Below are 12,997 nucleotides of genomic sequence, written 5' to 3' on the forward strand. Positions count from 1 at the left end.
CTATTCGTAATTTGTAAACCATCCAAAAGTAAAAAAAAATTTGGCAAAATTGGCTAGACATAGACACAACTAGAACTACAAAAAGAATGAAAAAAAAAGAAAAGAAACTGATTAATCTTAGACTCAACCATGCCTCAGTCAAACTGGGCAATCGCATCAGCATGATCTTATTTTGCGATTGGTTGCTGCTGGTGTTCATAGCTTGTTTGAGAGGTGTATTCGCACACAAGCTTGGAGAAGACGTCGAACTATCCTTTAGCAGCCTTGCTGGTGTGTCATGCTCTGAAATTTTACCTGTTTAGACAATGCATTGCAGTTTAGGTTCTTAGGGAGAGAAATATGCAAGAACGGTGTGCGGAGCTTCAAATGCCATACTCACCATCATCAAGAACCAGGACCATATCACTGTCAAGAACAGATGTGATTCGGTGCGCGACCGTAATCACAGTGGATTTGTCAAATTGCTTCCTTATTGTTTTCTGGATCATATTATCTGTTGTGGGATCCACGGAAGAAGTCGCTTCATCCAAAACCAGGATCTTGCTCTTCTTTAAAAGTATCCTTCCCAAGCAAACTAGCTGACGCTGGCCTATGCTCCAGTTTTCACCATTTTCTGTCACTGCAGTCGGAAACAAAATGAGCAAGTCATGAACTGAAACTTCTTTTCTAACAAAATCAACGTTTCTTCTTTCTTCTGGGAGATACCAGACCTGCATAATCAAGCTTGAGTTCATTCTTTCTAACCTCCTCTCCTAGATGGCATGAGTCCAACGCCTACAGGGATAATAAAATCACACAATATGTGTAAGCAGAAAGAGGATATATGCCAAAACTAAAACAGTACTGTGTAACGTAGTCCCTCTGCAATAGAAGCACTGGGAAAAAAATTGGAGTGTGAAGTCACCTCCCAGATTTGTTCGTCCGTGTACTCGCCTAGAGGGTCGAGATTGCCACGCACGGTCCCCTTGAACATGACAGGATCTTGGGGAATGATACTTAGTCTAGTCCGGAGGTCATACAGTCCGACAGTGCAGATGTCAATACCATCTGTCAGCACTTGCCCGATATTTGGATCAACAATGCGGAAGAGAGATTGGATCAAGGTTGACTTCCCACTTCCCGTTCTTCCAACAATCCCAGTCCTCATTCCTCCAAGGAAGGTGCATGTAAGGCCCTTCAGAACATATGGCAATTGTGGTGCATACCGTACCTGTATCAGATTAAATACACAGTGAACAGAGAAACAAAATTAGAAATGATGTTTTCATATATGCTTAATTGCTAATACATAAACATAAACACAGCCAACAGTGAGTCCGGCAACAGATTCTCTGGAAGGGACAGCAGAGAGGACTATAGATCAGAATGATTTGTTCTTTCACTGCTTCTTGCTTATCTCTCGAAGAGATGACCTTGCCCCTGACACTTGCAACGGACTAACACAATATGTAAGAAATACTACTACTAATAAAATCATACAGTTAACATGTGCACATGAGAACCATATGTATTAACTAATGTGATCTGTCCTTTGAAATCAATTAATCATCACCATGCTACCAATGCCACAAAAAACTGGAAGGCTTATCAGGAAAAAAAAATCATGAACGTGGTTTCTAACCCAACTCCTGTTTTTTAAAGGAACTGGTCAACTTTAAACAAATAGCTACTCCCTCCGATCCATAATAAATGTCGGTGATTTAGTAAAAATTTGTACTAAATCCCTGACACTTATTATGGATCGGAGGGAGTAGCGAATACTCCCAGCAACATTAAAGAATGATATTCCAACGAGCAATTGGCAACTTGAAAAGTTTTATACTTTCAGTGAAAAATTTCAGTTGAATGGATACATTAGAAATAAATAGCAAAGTTGAAGAAGCATACACTAAGATCACGAAGCTCAATATCTCCTTTTGATGGCCAGTGTGAATTCAATATGTTTCCTTCCGTTTTAAGAGGTGGTTCGGCAGGAATAGTAGTGTACTGCAGAATTCTCTCCACGGCTACCATTCTATTTTCCAAACTACACAGGATTAAAATAGCCCATCCTTGTAAAACATTCAGACTGAGCCCATAAGTAACTGCAAGACCAGCCATCTCTGCAATTTTTTTTTTCATTTTATCAAGGGTGTCAATGCAAATCATATCAACTAATTAGGCAGCAATTACCAAATGACCACATTTTGTATTAAGGTTACTTACTAGGGTCGATCACACTTGCTGGCAACGTGACCAAAAGTGTCAAAGCGAATGAAAAAATAATGGATGACAGAATGTCAAGACGGAAGGAAAGCCATTCCATTGTGGCAGTACTACATAATGTTGGACGTGATAAGCTATCTATCAAATGGTTGGTAGACGATATAAATTGTCCCTCCTTGTAAAAAGTTCTGATAATTGTTGTTCCTGCTATTGTTTCAGCAATATGTTGTATCAAGGGAGCTTCTTGTACTCCATTCAACCTTTGCAATTCCCTGGCGCCATCTACGTAATATTGCTGAAATGAACAAGCAAATAATGACAAAAAGTAAAACAAGGTGTCTGGAGAAGCAACCAACTAAGCAACATGTTTATCTATCCCTGATTTGAAATCTCTATAGTTGGCAATTAAGAGAACAAGGAAGGATAGCACTAGCTGCTCCTGTTAGAGGAAAGTTTTCCGCAAAAAAAATGTTAAGAGGAAAGTCCCTTTTATATGTATGACCTGTCACTTTCTTTGGTTCAATTAAGCATAGAATAACAAATCTATTTCCCTAGTCTTCTTCCTCCCTGCCGTTGAGGTGCAGCTGCTTTAAAGGCGCCATAATGCATCTTGGTTCCAGGATCATCTCGAGCAGGCGCTAGGGCCATTATCCCCTTGTAATTAGCACATGATAAAGAAGCCAACCCAGATGCAATTGCAGTAATTCTAGGACCATAGGAATAAAAAGTTACCTTATACCACAGGGATGCAATAATAGTTGGAATGAAAATTATGAAGACTGGCCAGGCAACCTGTGATATGAGAACTATTGATCCTAGAAGTTCGATGTTTGGAAACAACAAGTGTCCCATCAAATCAAAAATTCTGGAATCAACTGCGCTTTGATCATTTGAAGCCTGCGATTTAAATAACCATTAAAATCGTAGAACTACATAACTTAATTCTAACAGTTCAAAATGTAAGAGGTTGGCACAATCAACTTACCCGGCTCAGGATACGACCACTGGGAGTGGAATCAAAGAAGGACATTGGGGCACGAAATATGCACTGGTGCATCTTGTCAAATAGCATAACTGCTGTCTTACATCCAGCCGTGACAAGAAAGTGGGATCGCATCAGCAAGAACAGGGAGCTAATAAGAGCTAGCGCCAGATATATATTTATCATCTTCAGGATACTGACAGGAGGTTTCACTTCTCCAGATATTGGAGTTGCCCATGCAATCCAATAGTTGCCGCAGATCTGAAGAACTTGAAAGACGATATGACATAGCACGATTAGCGGGACAAATGCTCCTCCATACGCCATTGTGATATATTTCCAGTAGACCGAGAGACCAACCCTTCCTTTCTCCCTTTTCTTCTTCCTGCACCAGTTGGCCATTTTGAACAATGTCTTCTTTCAGCTGACTCTTATCATGGTCTATCTCCTCACCAGCACAGATCATGCTACTTGAATTGTCATTTGCAAGATTAGTGCTCCCTGAAGTTCCATTTGTGATCTCAACGGTGTTCAGAGAAGAAAGAGCATCCTTATGTGAGTCCACTAAATCTGCAAACTCTTTTCCAGAGTCGAGGATTTCAGTGTACTTCCCAGCATTTACGATTCTTCCATCTTTCATGACCTACAATATCAGAGAAATGTGGAATGAGACATCTTTTTGAATGAAACATTCGATATGCAGTGGAATTCTTTGTCAACGTTAGTTTTACCAGGATAAGATCTGCTGTAGGTAAAAAATCGACATGATGCGTTACATAGACGACAGTTTTGGAAGCCAAAAATCCAAGCAAGCATTCCTGCATAACACAAGCAAGTTAGAGGCAGCAATTTCCAATTGGTTGATGTATGGGTATATTCTGTTGTACCCAAAAAAATTCTATTAGCTTGCATGAATATTAGAGTGAAAACAATATGTTTGTGCACAAGATGTAGGAAGCTGTTTCTGTAACTATGAAAAATGCCAGATCAAACTGTAAATATGTACTCCCTCCGATCCTAAATTCTTGTCGTGGTTTTAGTTCAAATTTGTACTAAAATCACGAAAAGAATTTAGGATCGGAGGGAGTACATACTTTCACCCAGCTTAAAGCATGTTTGCTTATGTATCGACCTGTAAATTTTAAAGTCAAACCTGATATAGTTGAGCCATGAATGGCCAGTTATAAGACCTTGTTTTTGTTGAAATAACAGTTTTAACCATAAAAGCAGGCTGTTGAAGAAGATAGAATTGAGTGGATTCAGCAAGAGGATCAAAGGGCTTGTTTTATGGAAGAAAGGTTTGATACACTACACTTACATCGTCACTACTAAAAACACAGAAACTATGCCTTGCTCTTAGTTAGCTGTCTCTGGGATGCTGCTTATGTAAATCTCTTACTAATCTATGGCATGCTACGTCGAGATGGCATGCTCCTTTCTAAATTTCCTGATAAGCTATAGTACGCTCCTTGAAAGTTCTTCCTAATCCATCCTATGCTCATTCTCTAAATTTCTTCCTAATATATGATATGCTTGAAACTATTGATTTATTAACAAAAACTAATCCTCATGGATAAACGAGACTATAAGGTACTAAATTAGTGGTACATTAAAATTGACAATGCCAACATGCCAACCAAAGTTACAATTGTTCTTCAGAATAAACACAAAGAGACACATCGAGGAGTGTAGGAATCAACTCAGAAATATTCTTACGGCACATGTAGCATATATTAAAATAGTATTATCGACATAATAAGTTTCAGCAATAGAAACATGCGATTAAAAAATTGTGTAGTAATCATATTGTGTGTAAGAGATAAACAAATGTAATTGGTCGCCCCGTTTAACTTAAATACAAGGAAAGAGCAAATTAAAGGGAATGTCGCTAAATATACCTTCAGTAAGTACGATCCAGTATGAGCATCAACTGCACTGAATGGATCATCAAACAGGAATATATCAGCATCGTGGTATAAAGCGCGAGCTATCTGTAACCTTTGCTTCTGTCCTCCACTTAAATTAATACCTCGTTCTCCTATGACTGTTTGATCACCAAATGGCATGCTTTCGATATCTTTCTTGAGAGCACATGCTTCAATGACCATCTCATACCTCTCTTTATCCATTTCTTTACCAAATAATATGTTATCTACAATCTTGCCACTTTGTATCCAAGGAGACTGGCTAACATAAGCAATATTACCATAAGTTTGGACCTCTCCTGATAACTTTGGAATCTCACCGAGTATGCAAGAAATCAAACTTGACTTACCAGAGCCCACAGCTCCACAAATAGCAACCCTCATTCCTTGTTCTATGCGAAGATTCACATCAGAGATAGTAGGAACAAGAGAAGATGTATCCCAGGAGAAGCAACCATTACTCACCTCAATTGACAATTTAGTGTGACTGTCTCTAGGAAGCTTTAGAACTATGTCATTTGGTAGTTCCTCGAGTCGTAGAAATGATAGTATCCTATTAAGTGAGACTCTGCTTTGAACCATAGTAGAGATGGCGTCAGGGATGTGGTAAATCGGTTCTTGTAGCTGCCTAAATGTCGCCATAGCAGTTAAAACCTTCCCTGATTGCAGTGGAATGCCCAGGATCACACAAGTCCCAAAAGTCACCACAGCAACAAAAGCAGGAGCACCAAAGTAGACAGATCCAAGCATACTAGAGGTGTAGACATATTTCTTTAGCCAATTCATCTCTTCCTCTCTCAACACCATGATCTTGGACAAGAACATCATCTCCCATCCATGAAGTTTGAGAATACGCATGTTCCGTAACAACTCAGACGTGGACATAATTCTTGCATCTTTAGAATCCATCAACTTCTCCCGATAATTCCTCTCAATCCCCCCTAGTGGTATATTAGCCAGCATTACCAGAATAGTTGCTGCCAGAGCTGCAAATGCTGCCATGCCAAGAGCAGAGTACAAGATATACAAAGCCAGACTAACCTGCACAGGGAGCAACCAGATTTCATGCATGGACGAACTGAAATCAGACACACACTCTGCATCGATGCTCACAATGTTTATCATCTCCCCACTTGAGCTGCTCTGCCTGGATTTACTGGAAAGAGTGAGGCCCTTCTGGTATATAATGGCAACAAGAGCTGCACGTACACGCAGACCAACCTGTTGTGATCTGAAGCTCAAATGCCGCGATGAGAGGCCCTCAAGGAGCTGTGCAACTATGAAAGCTAGTATCAAAAGATAGCCATTGTTCGTGGATCGTTGGCTTCCATTGAGGTATTCAACAAAGTATTCTATCAGGTAAGGGCCAACATAAGAAGCAACGGTGCGGACTAAGGCAAAGATTGCAGTGACGAGGATTAGCTTCCATGTGCTTAACACAAGGGCTTTGGCAAGTTTTAGTACTGTAACTGCATCATACTGTCCAGTGGAAGAATTTCTCGGATGCTTTGACTGATCAGACGAAGATTGCTCATCCAAGTAAGCCTTCAACTTAGGGAGGACACAACTTGCACGATCCTTGTCATCCAAGAGTGGAACATCATCGAGATCTAATGATCTCTTCTTGCAAACATCAAGAAAAGGACCTACCCAGGAAAAGGTGATGGTACTAAAAATTCCAGCAGCTGTGAAGAGGGAAGCATTGCTGCTGTTGCTTTTTGTCCTAGACAAGTTTGGAGAAACCGAGTGGTTCAGAAGTGGCTGCTGCATTATCAAGGATGGAAAGGACAACCTTGTGTGGGGCTCTTATTCATAATCTTGTCACTGCATGGAGGAGGTTAACGGTCCATTCGATATAGATCCTTTGGACAATGGAAAGCCCTGAAAGGAGAGAAAAAAGGCCATGAGATATTCTTATACAAAGTACGATTTATTATTAAAATCAAGGAAGCTACATACTAATATATTAGGTTGCAAGGAACTGGAACAAACTCAACTACGTCTTAGAATTTCTTCCCGCGATACAGTTAAAAAAAACAACGTGAACATCAAACAACTGAAAACAAATCAACATGGCACATTTTTTTCTTCAGATGCATGAACTTAATTGTCCTGCACTACCATATATATAATGACGGTCGCACCAGTTTGTCAAAATGCGGTCAGCAGGATCAAGCAGATGAAGAATCACAAACGTGTACCAAGTGTTTGAAAATTGAAAGAGACAAACTGCATGCGTGCGTCTCACCCTAGTCGCTCCATGCGTGTGCTGACAGGAGGTTCACCCTAGTCGCCCGGTAGGAGGTCCGAGGTTGGGTCGGTCGCCCTGAATGGCAGGCATGCCTTACTACGACCTCAAGCCGTCAAACCAAACGCCCAGCGCGCTGTCTTGGGGCCGGGTAATCTCAGGTGGGCATTCTGTCGAGCACGTGGTGGGCAAGGTGGCCATGCACGCGATCGCCTCCAGCGCCGTCACAGGCAAGGCCGTGGCGGCTGGCGCGCCGGCGGCTGGCAGAGATCTATACGTATGCCTCGCATCTGCAAGCTAGCCCGGGTTTGAATCTCTGCTGTGTAGATACGGACATGGGCACATGGCCAGGAAAACGGCGGATATATAGAACCGACTCAACTGAGAACACGTACGGGAAGCAAATCACGCACATCTCCTCGAGAAATCCAGCAGCGAATGGGGTATCATCAGGAAGGATAGGATGAAGGATCTGACTACAACTAATAACTATTGTCATCTACTATCTGCACCTACATCGATCTGGGTTTGACTAATCCAGAAGAAAATTCATACTACTACTTTTTTTTTTGCGGGCAAAAATTCATACTACTACTACTAAAACTATTCTGATTATTTTCCTGCGATTGCGATTACGGAGAAGCTATACCGTGGACAGCAGAAACACCTATACGAGAGGGGAAACGATACGTACCTTGTGCCACAGTTCGTTCTGTGCGTAGTTAGAAGACGATCGACCGGCCGGCCGGCGACTCGATTGGTTGCCGGCCTGTTGAGGCGGCGGGCGGCGCTCGAGAGAGGCGGAGGGCAGGATCGGCGGCGGGGCGCCTTCGATGATGTATATTGCCGCGCGCCTGGCAGCAGCAGAGGGCGGCCGTGTTACATATATAGGCTCCAACAACCCTGACTACAACGTAACCTTCCGCGATCCTGGTCTCCTGGAGGCAAACTCAAAAGGCAGGGGACTCGCCAGTCATTTTACTTTGACAGCGGCGCTAGATGCAGTTAGGTCTCAATTACTTCCAAAATTTCTGTGGGTTTTACGGTTGTGTCGACACGTACGCACAGCACGTTTTGTACAATCATAATTGGGTCTTTGCTGTTAATCCTTCTTATATGCCAGCGTTCAGCTATATACGCGTTTTTGTTGTAATTAACCGTGTCTTTCATCATGTTTTGCGTCTACGTCTAATTTCATCGTGACAGGAAATTTGAAGGTCGTTGAAAGCCGCATATGGAAATGGTTTAGTCTGGAGGAGCATGTTTCCATTTTCTTTATTTTTCACATTCATAACATATTGGATTACATAAAATGGACTATCTGGGCTGTTAATTACCAGATTTGCCACTACTTCGCCCTAAACAATTTTTTTCTAATAAAAGGAACCGTTAAAAATATTTGTCGTTTTCTTTTACTTGCCAACGAAAATTGATCAAATCACTAGTACAAAACAGGACACTATTTGCGACACGCCGGACCAAGCCGTCACAGAAAGAGCCAATCCGGGGCGTTTGGGCCTAGTCCGGAGTTGCATCGGAGGCTCGCCTCTAATGCTTTTCACAGTGGATGATCTTTCCTTGGAAAGGGCCTCTTTCCATTTTTTAGTTGGCGTTCCGACTACATCTCCAAGGTCAAATTTATGAGGCGACTCATTATTTAAAACCACCTCGCATAGGGGTGTCTTTGACCTATGAACCTTCGTCAGGCACCAAACTCTAGCCCATATATGCATAACTCTTCTTCCCCTCCGGCCAACACCAACCCTTCGGTTCCTCGACTCCAGTACTTCCAACCCCGCTCATCTCCTTCAGTCGGCATTGTGTCGACCGCCTTCTCCTTCCCATGTAGATCCTCTCTCTAGCTTTTTTGAGGCTCTGGTGCTCGCTAGCTGGACGACATGGGGAGGAGGCACTTTGGGACACACGGTGGTTGCACACCCAGATCTGGTGGCCATGGATATTTCTTGGACGATTGTCCAAGAAATGAGATGGTGGTCAAAGGGTGGCGGCTTTGGCATTTGTTCTTGACGACGTTGACGGCAAGCGGCGGTTAGTTAATTTCGAGATTCAAGAAGTGTTGGGATGTTCAACAATGGCTCTGCCGGCGGTGACCTTCTTCGAATCACAAAGATCTTTCGGGCAAAGGTATTCCTTCCCTTCCGACAATGGAAAATGATGACGACGATACTTGCAGAAACCTAGTGGGCTAGCTCATCCTTTTTTTTCTTTTGCTCTTTTTCCTGATTTTGTTCATGGTAATGCGCTAAACAAAATCTTTCCAAGATCACATATTTCCCCGTCCAACAAAGAATGTCTCAACTTTTACTAAATTTGAATGCATCTATACAGTAATTGATGTCTAGATACATCCAAATTTTGACAAATTTGAGATATCTTTTGTTGAACGGAGAGAGTACTATATTATGTAGTAGTAATTAATGTTGATATCCATATCGTCTGCATCTACTACTACTATACGGAATCAATTAATTTACATACTCCTATAAATGGCATCCATATATCATATCCTATAAATGGCATCCATACATCATATCCTATAAATGGTCCTCATAAACCCTGAATCCCATCCTTAATTTGCCCCCGATCACAAAGATCTTCCGAAACTACATGCATGGCCATGGCCGCGCGTATACATACAAGAAACTAACAACGGAAGCACTTTAATTGTCCACATTGATTTCTGGTGCATTTTCCTTTGACTGCCTTTTCTTTGGTAGCATCTGGCCTGGTGACACCAATATTTATGGCCTTCCTCGATCTTTTGCGATTTAGTAGGTTCATGCACCGTCTATACGTGACTCAATGCCCATTTGTAGGATACCGGAGCAGTACTAGCTAGTATTTCACTACTCGATCGACGACGATCGATCACCACAATCGGCAGAGGAAATTCAAAATTTCAAATCAACAGGGCAAGCAGACCGATCAAGGATGGACGTGACGTTCGAGACGACGCAGGGGCGGCGGTTCGAAATCGAGATCTGGTTCCTGTCGACGGTGCGGCGGATGAAGGAGTACGTGCGCGAGGAGGCCGGGATCCCCGTGGAGTCGCAGCGGCTCTTCTTCAACAACTCGGAGCTCGAGGACGACCTCGACACGCAGCACTACGCCATCGCCCACGGTTCCCACGTCCTCATCGTCCTCCCCGACTCCGCCGCCCCCTCCCCCGGCGCCGCCGCCATCGACAAGCAGCAGATCAATCAGGCCGCCGCGGAGATGGATCAGGACGACCCGCCGGAGGGGGAAGGGACGGAGGTCCGCGACCGCGCCGTGATCCGCCAACCGCCGGCGGCGAATCCGGTGGCGGCGGCGGCCAAGGTCGTCCTGTGCGGCGGTGCAGGTAACAAGCAGCAGGGGCAGCAGATTGGGAGGATGTCGGTGGAGGTGAAGTGGGGCGGGAGGAGCGCGACGGTGGAGGTGGGGGAGGCGGACGCCGTGAAGGAGCTGCGGGCGGAGCTGGACGGGCAGCTGCTGCAGCTCCCCGAGGACGGCGGTTACTTCTTCATCTACAAGCAGAACGTCATGGAGGAGGACCGCACGCTGCGGTGGCACGACGTCAGGAGCGGCGACACCATCGAGATCTTCAACGGCAGGGTCACCGGAGGCGCTTGATCGGTCGATTCATTGTTCCTCCTGTATTCGTTAACATCGATTTAGGGTTAACCGATCTACATCTGCATTAAGTCGGTAGTGAGTACTTATTCGAGAATGTGTTGCGTTGTTTTGTATCATCGTGCCTGTCAGCGTCTAATCTCTGCATGTTACTGCTAGTACTCCAAATTCTGCTGGAGTATCATTTTGTCTCCTTTGCTTGTTGTTAAGTTTGCTCCGCGCGCTGATGACTTGTTGAGTTAACTGATCGATCGCGTTAATTGTTGTTTCACAGCATGCATCGATCTGTTCATTTCTGTTAGCTTTAGTTGGAATCCAACTAAAAATATATATTCCATTGCTACTCAATTAAGTCGACTGGCTTTAGTTCTCGGAGGAAAAAAAAGGGGGTCAAATTTGGGGAGAAACATCGTTTGTACGAGTAACAATTTGCACACCTATAATGCTGCTTTCTCGTGATACAAACATACATGGAAAAGTTGGATCGGAGGGAGTAGTATATCCACACAAACAAAATACAGATAATTGTGCAATGAACATTTAGTTATTTTCAAAACGGAATTTTAATTAATCTGCAGACAAGTATTTATACGACAATTGGATCCGTCGTCGTCCTACTCGGTGGGGTAGGAAGGCTGCATGGCCAAGCCACACATACCACCGGCGTCAGCAACATCCTTCTCCATCCTGATGTAGCCGTCCTCACCCCACGTCGTGCCCCACGAGTTCTTCATCAACCAAAACTTAGTCCCATCGTCCGCCGCTCCATACCCCACAGCCACGATCCCATGGTCCAAGCTAGTCCCACAGGACCCAGACAACACGCCGCCAGCGTAGTGCTGGAACACCATGTCCCCTCCGTCCACGGCCACCGACACCGGCTGCGCGGCCACGGCTTTCATGAGCGAAGCCTCGTCGTTGGCCGGCACGTCCTCGTAGCCCTTAATGGTGGCAACGCTGTTGATTGTGTTCTTGGCCTTGCATTGCCCGTCTTGTGCCGTGTATGGGTAGTTGGTCTCGCTGGTGAGGCCGCCGTTCTTGATGATGAACTCGAAGGCGTCGTCCATCTCGCCGCCTTCGCACCCGTGGTCCGCGCCGTTGGCGTCGCAGTCGACGAGCTCTTGCTCCGACAGCGGGACCAGCTTGCCCGTGCTCAGCTGCACGATGCCTTCCGTTGCAGCCACGGCCGAGAACGCCCAGCAGCATCCTGCAGATTAACAACCATGCATGTTTGTGCATGCTTATTACTGTACTTTCAATGATCAATCCATGGAAATTAGCATGCATCGTATGTAATGTAACCTGATGAAGAATGACATGAATCTGCTTATTACCACATTGTCCTTGGTTTTTTATGGGAGTGACGGCGCCCTTGGCCCTCCAATCGACGGCGGCAGGAAGTGCATCGGCGCTGACATTGCTGTACCTGAACGTCCCAGTTGGAGACGCCTTATTAACGGCGGCAGCATTCCGTTTGATGAAGCCCTTGTTGGTCTTGGTCGCCCTGAACTCGTCGTTGGTAAGGTCGGTGAACTGGTTGACGCCGAGCCAGAACTTGCGGCGGTTCCCGGCGGCGTTGAACGACTCGATGAAGACGACGTTGTTCCTGAACGCCTCGAACCGCCGCGCCTTCTCGGCGCCATCCTTGTAGACACGGCCGTGCTGCGCCATCCACTGCTCGTGCCGCTCCACCATGGCCGCGTCGCCGAGCTCCCGAGCTGATAGGACAGTGCTGCACAGGCAGATGCAGCCTAGGACGACGGCAAGGAGAAAAACCTTTGGGATGGCCATGATCATCTGGCAATTGAGGGCTTTACTAGTAGTACTGCCTTGCACTGTGGTTACGTTGCTTGGTCTGTCAATAATGATCGGTGGTGTCTGGTTATATAGCTAGTCCTACTGCACACAGGCATGTACGTATCAGACACGATGATGTCTGAAGATGGACACCGACGTAACGGTGAAGTTAGTGACCAGATGGAATAAATAATCTTGTGATTGTTG

The 12,997-nt window shown here is 44.7% G+C and overlaps 2 protein-coding genes and 1 pseudogene across 2 annotated transcripts; 1 reads left to right on the forward strand and 2 right to left on the reverse strand.

Moving 5' to 3' along the window:
* Nucleotides 1-27: 27 nt before the first annotated feature.
* Nucleotides 28-8,201, reverse strand: LOC100834238 (annotated as a pseudogene).
* Nucleotides 8,202-10,312: 2,111 nt separating this feature from the next.
* Nucleotides 10,313-10,993, forward strand: LOC100834538. The gene has a single exon (XM_003576853.1). It carries the CDS (start codon nucleotides 10,313-10,315, stop codon nucleotides 10,991-10,993), a length of 681 nt encoding a protein of 226 aa, XP_003576901.1.
* A 471-nt stretch (nucleotides 10,994-11,464) lies between these two features.
* Nucleotides 11,465-12,836, reverse strand: LOC100840676 (senescence-specific cysteine protease SAG39). Its single transcript, XM_003578673.2, has 2 exons — nucleotides 12,328-12,836; nucleotides 11,465-12,200 (listed from the first exon to the last, which is right to left on the reverse strand). Exons 1-2 carry the CDS (start codon nucleotides 12,788-12,790, stop codon nucleotides 11,608-11,610), a joined length of 1,056 nt encoding a protein of 351 aa, XP_003578721.2. The 5' UTR covers nucleotides 12,791-12,836; the 3' UTR covers nucleotides 11,465-11,607.
* Between the last annotated feature and the right edge of the window lie 161 nt (nucleotides 12,837-12,997).

Source organism: Brachypodium distachyon, chromosome 4 (assembly GCF_000005505.3).
Source record: "Brachypodium distachyon strain Bd21 chromosome 4, Brachypodium_distachyon_v3.0, whole genome shotgun sequence".
NCBI lineage: Eukaryota > Viridiplantae > Streptophyta > Magnoliopsida > Poales > Poaceae > Brachypodium > Brachypodium distachyon.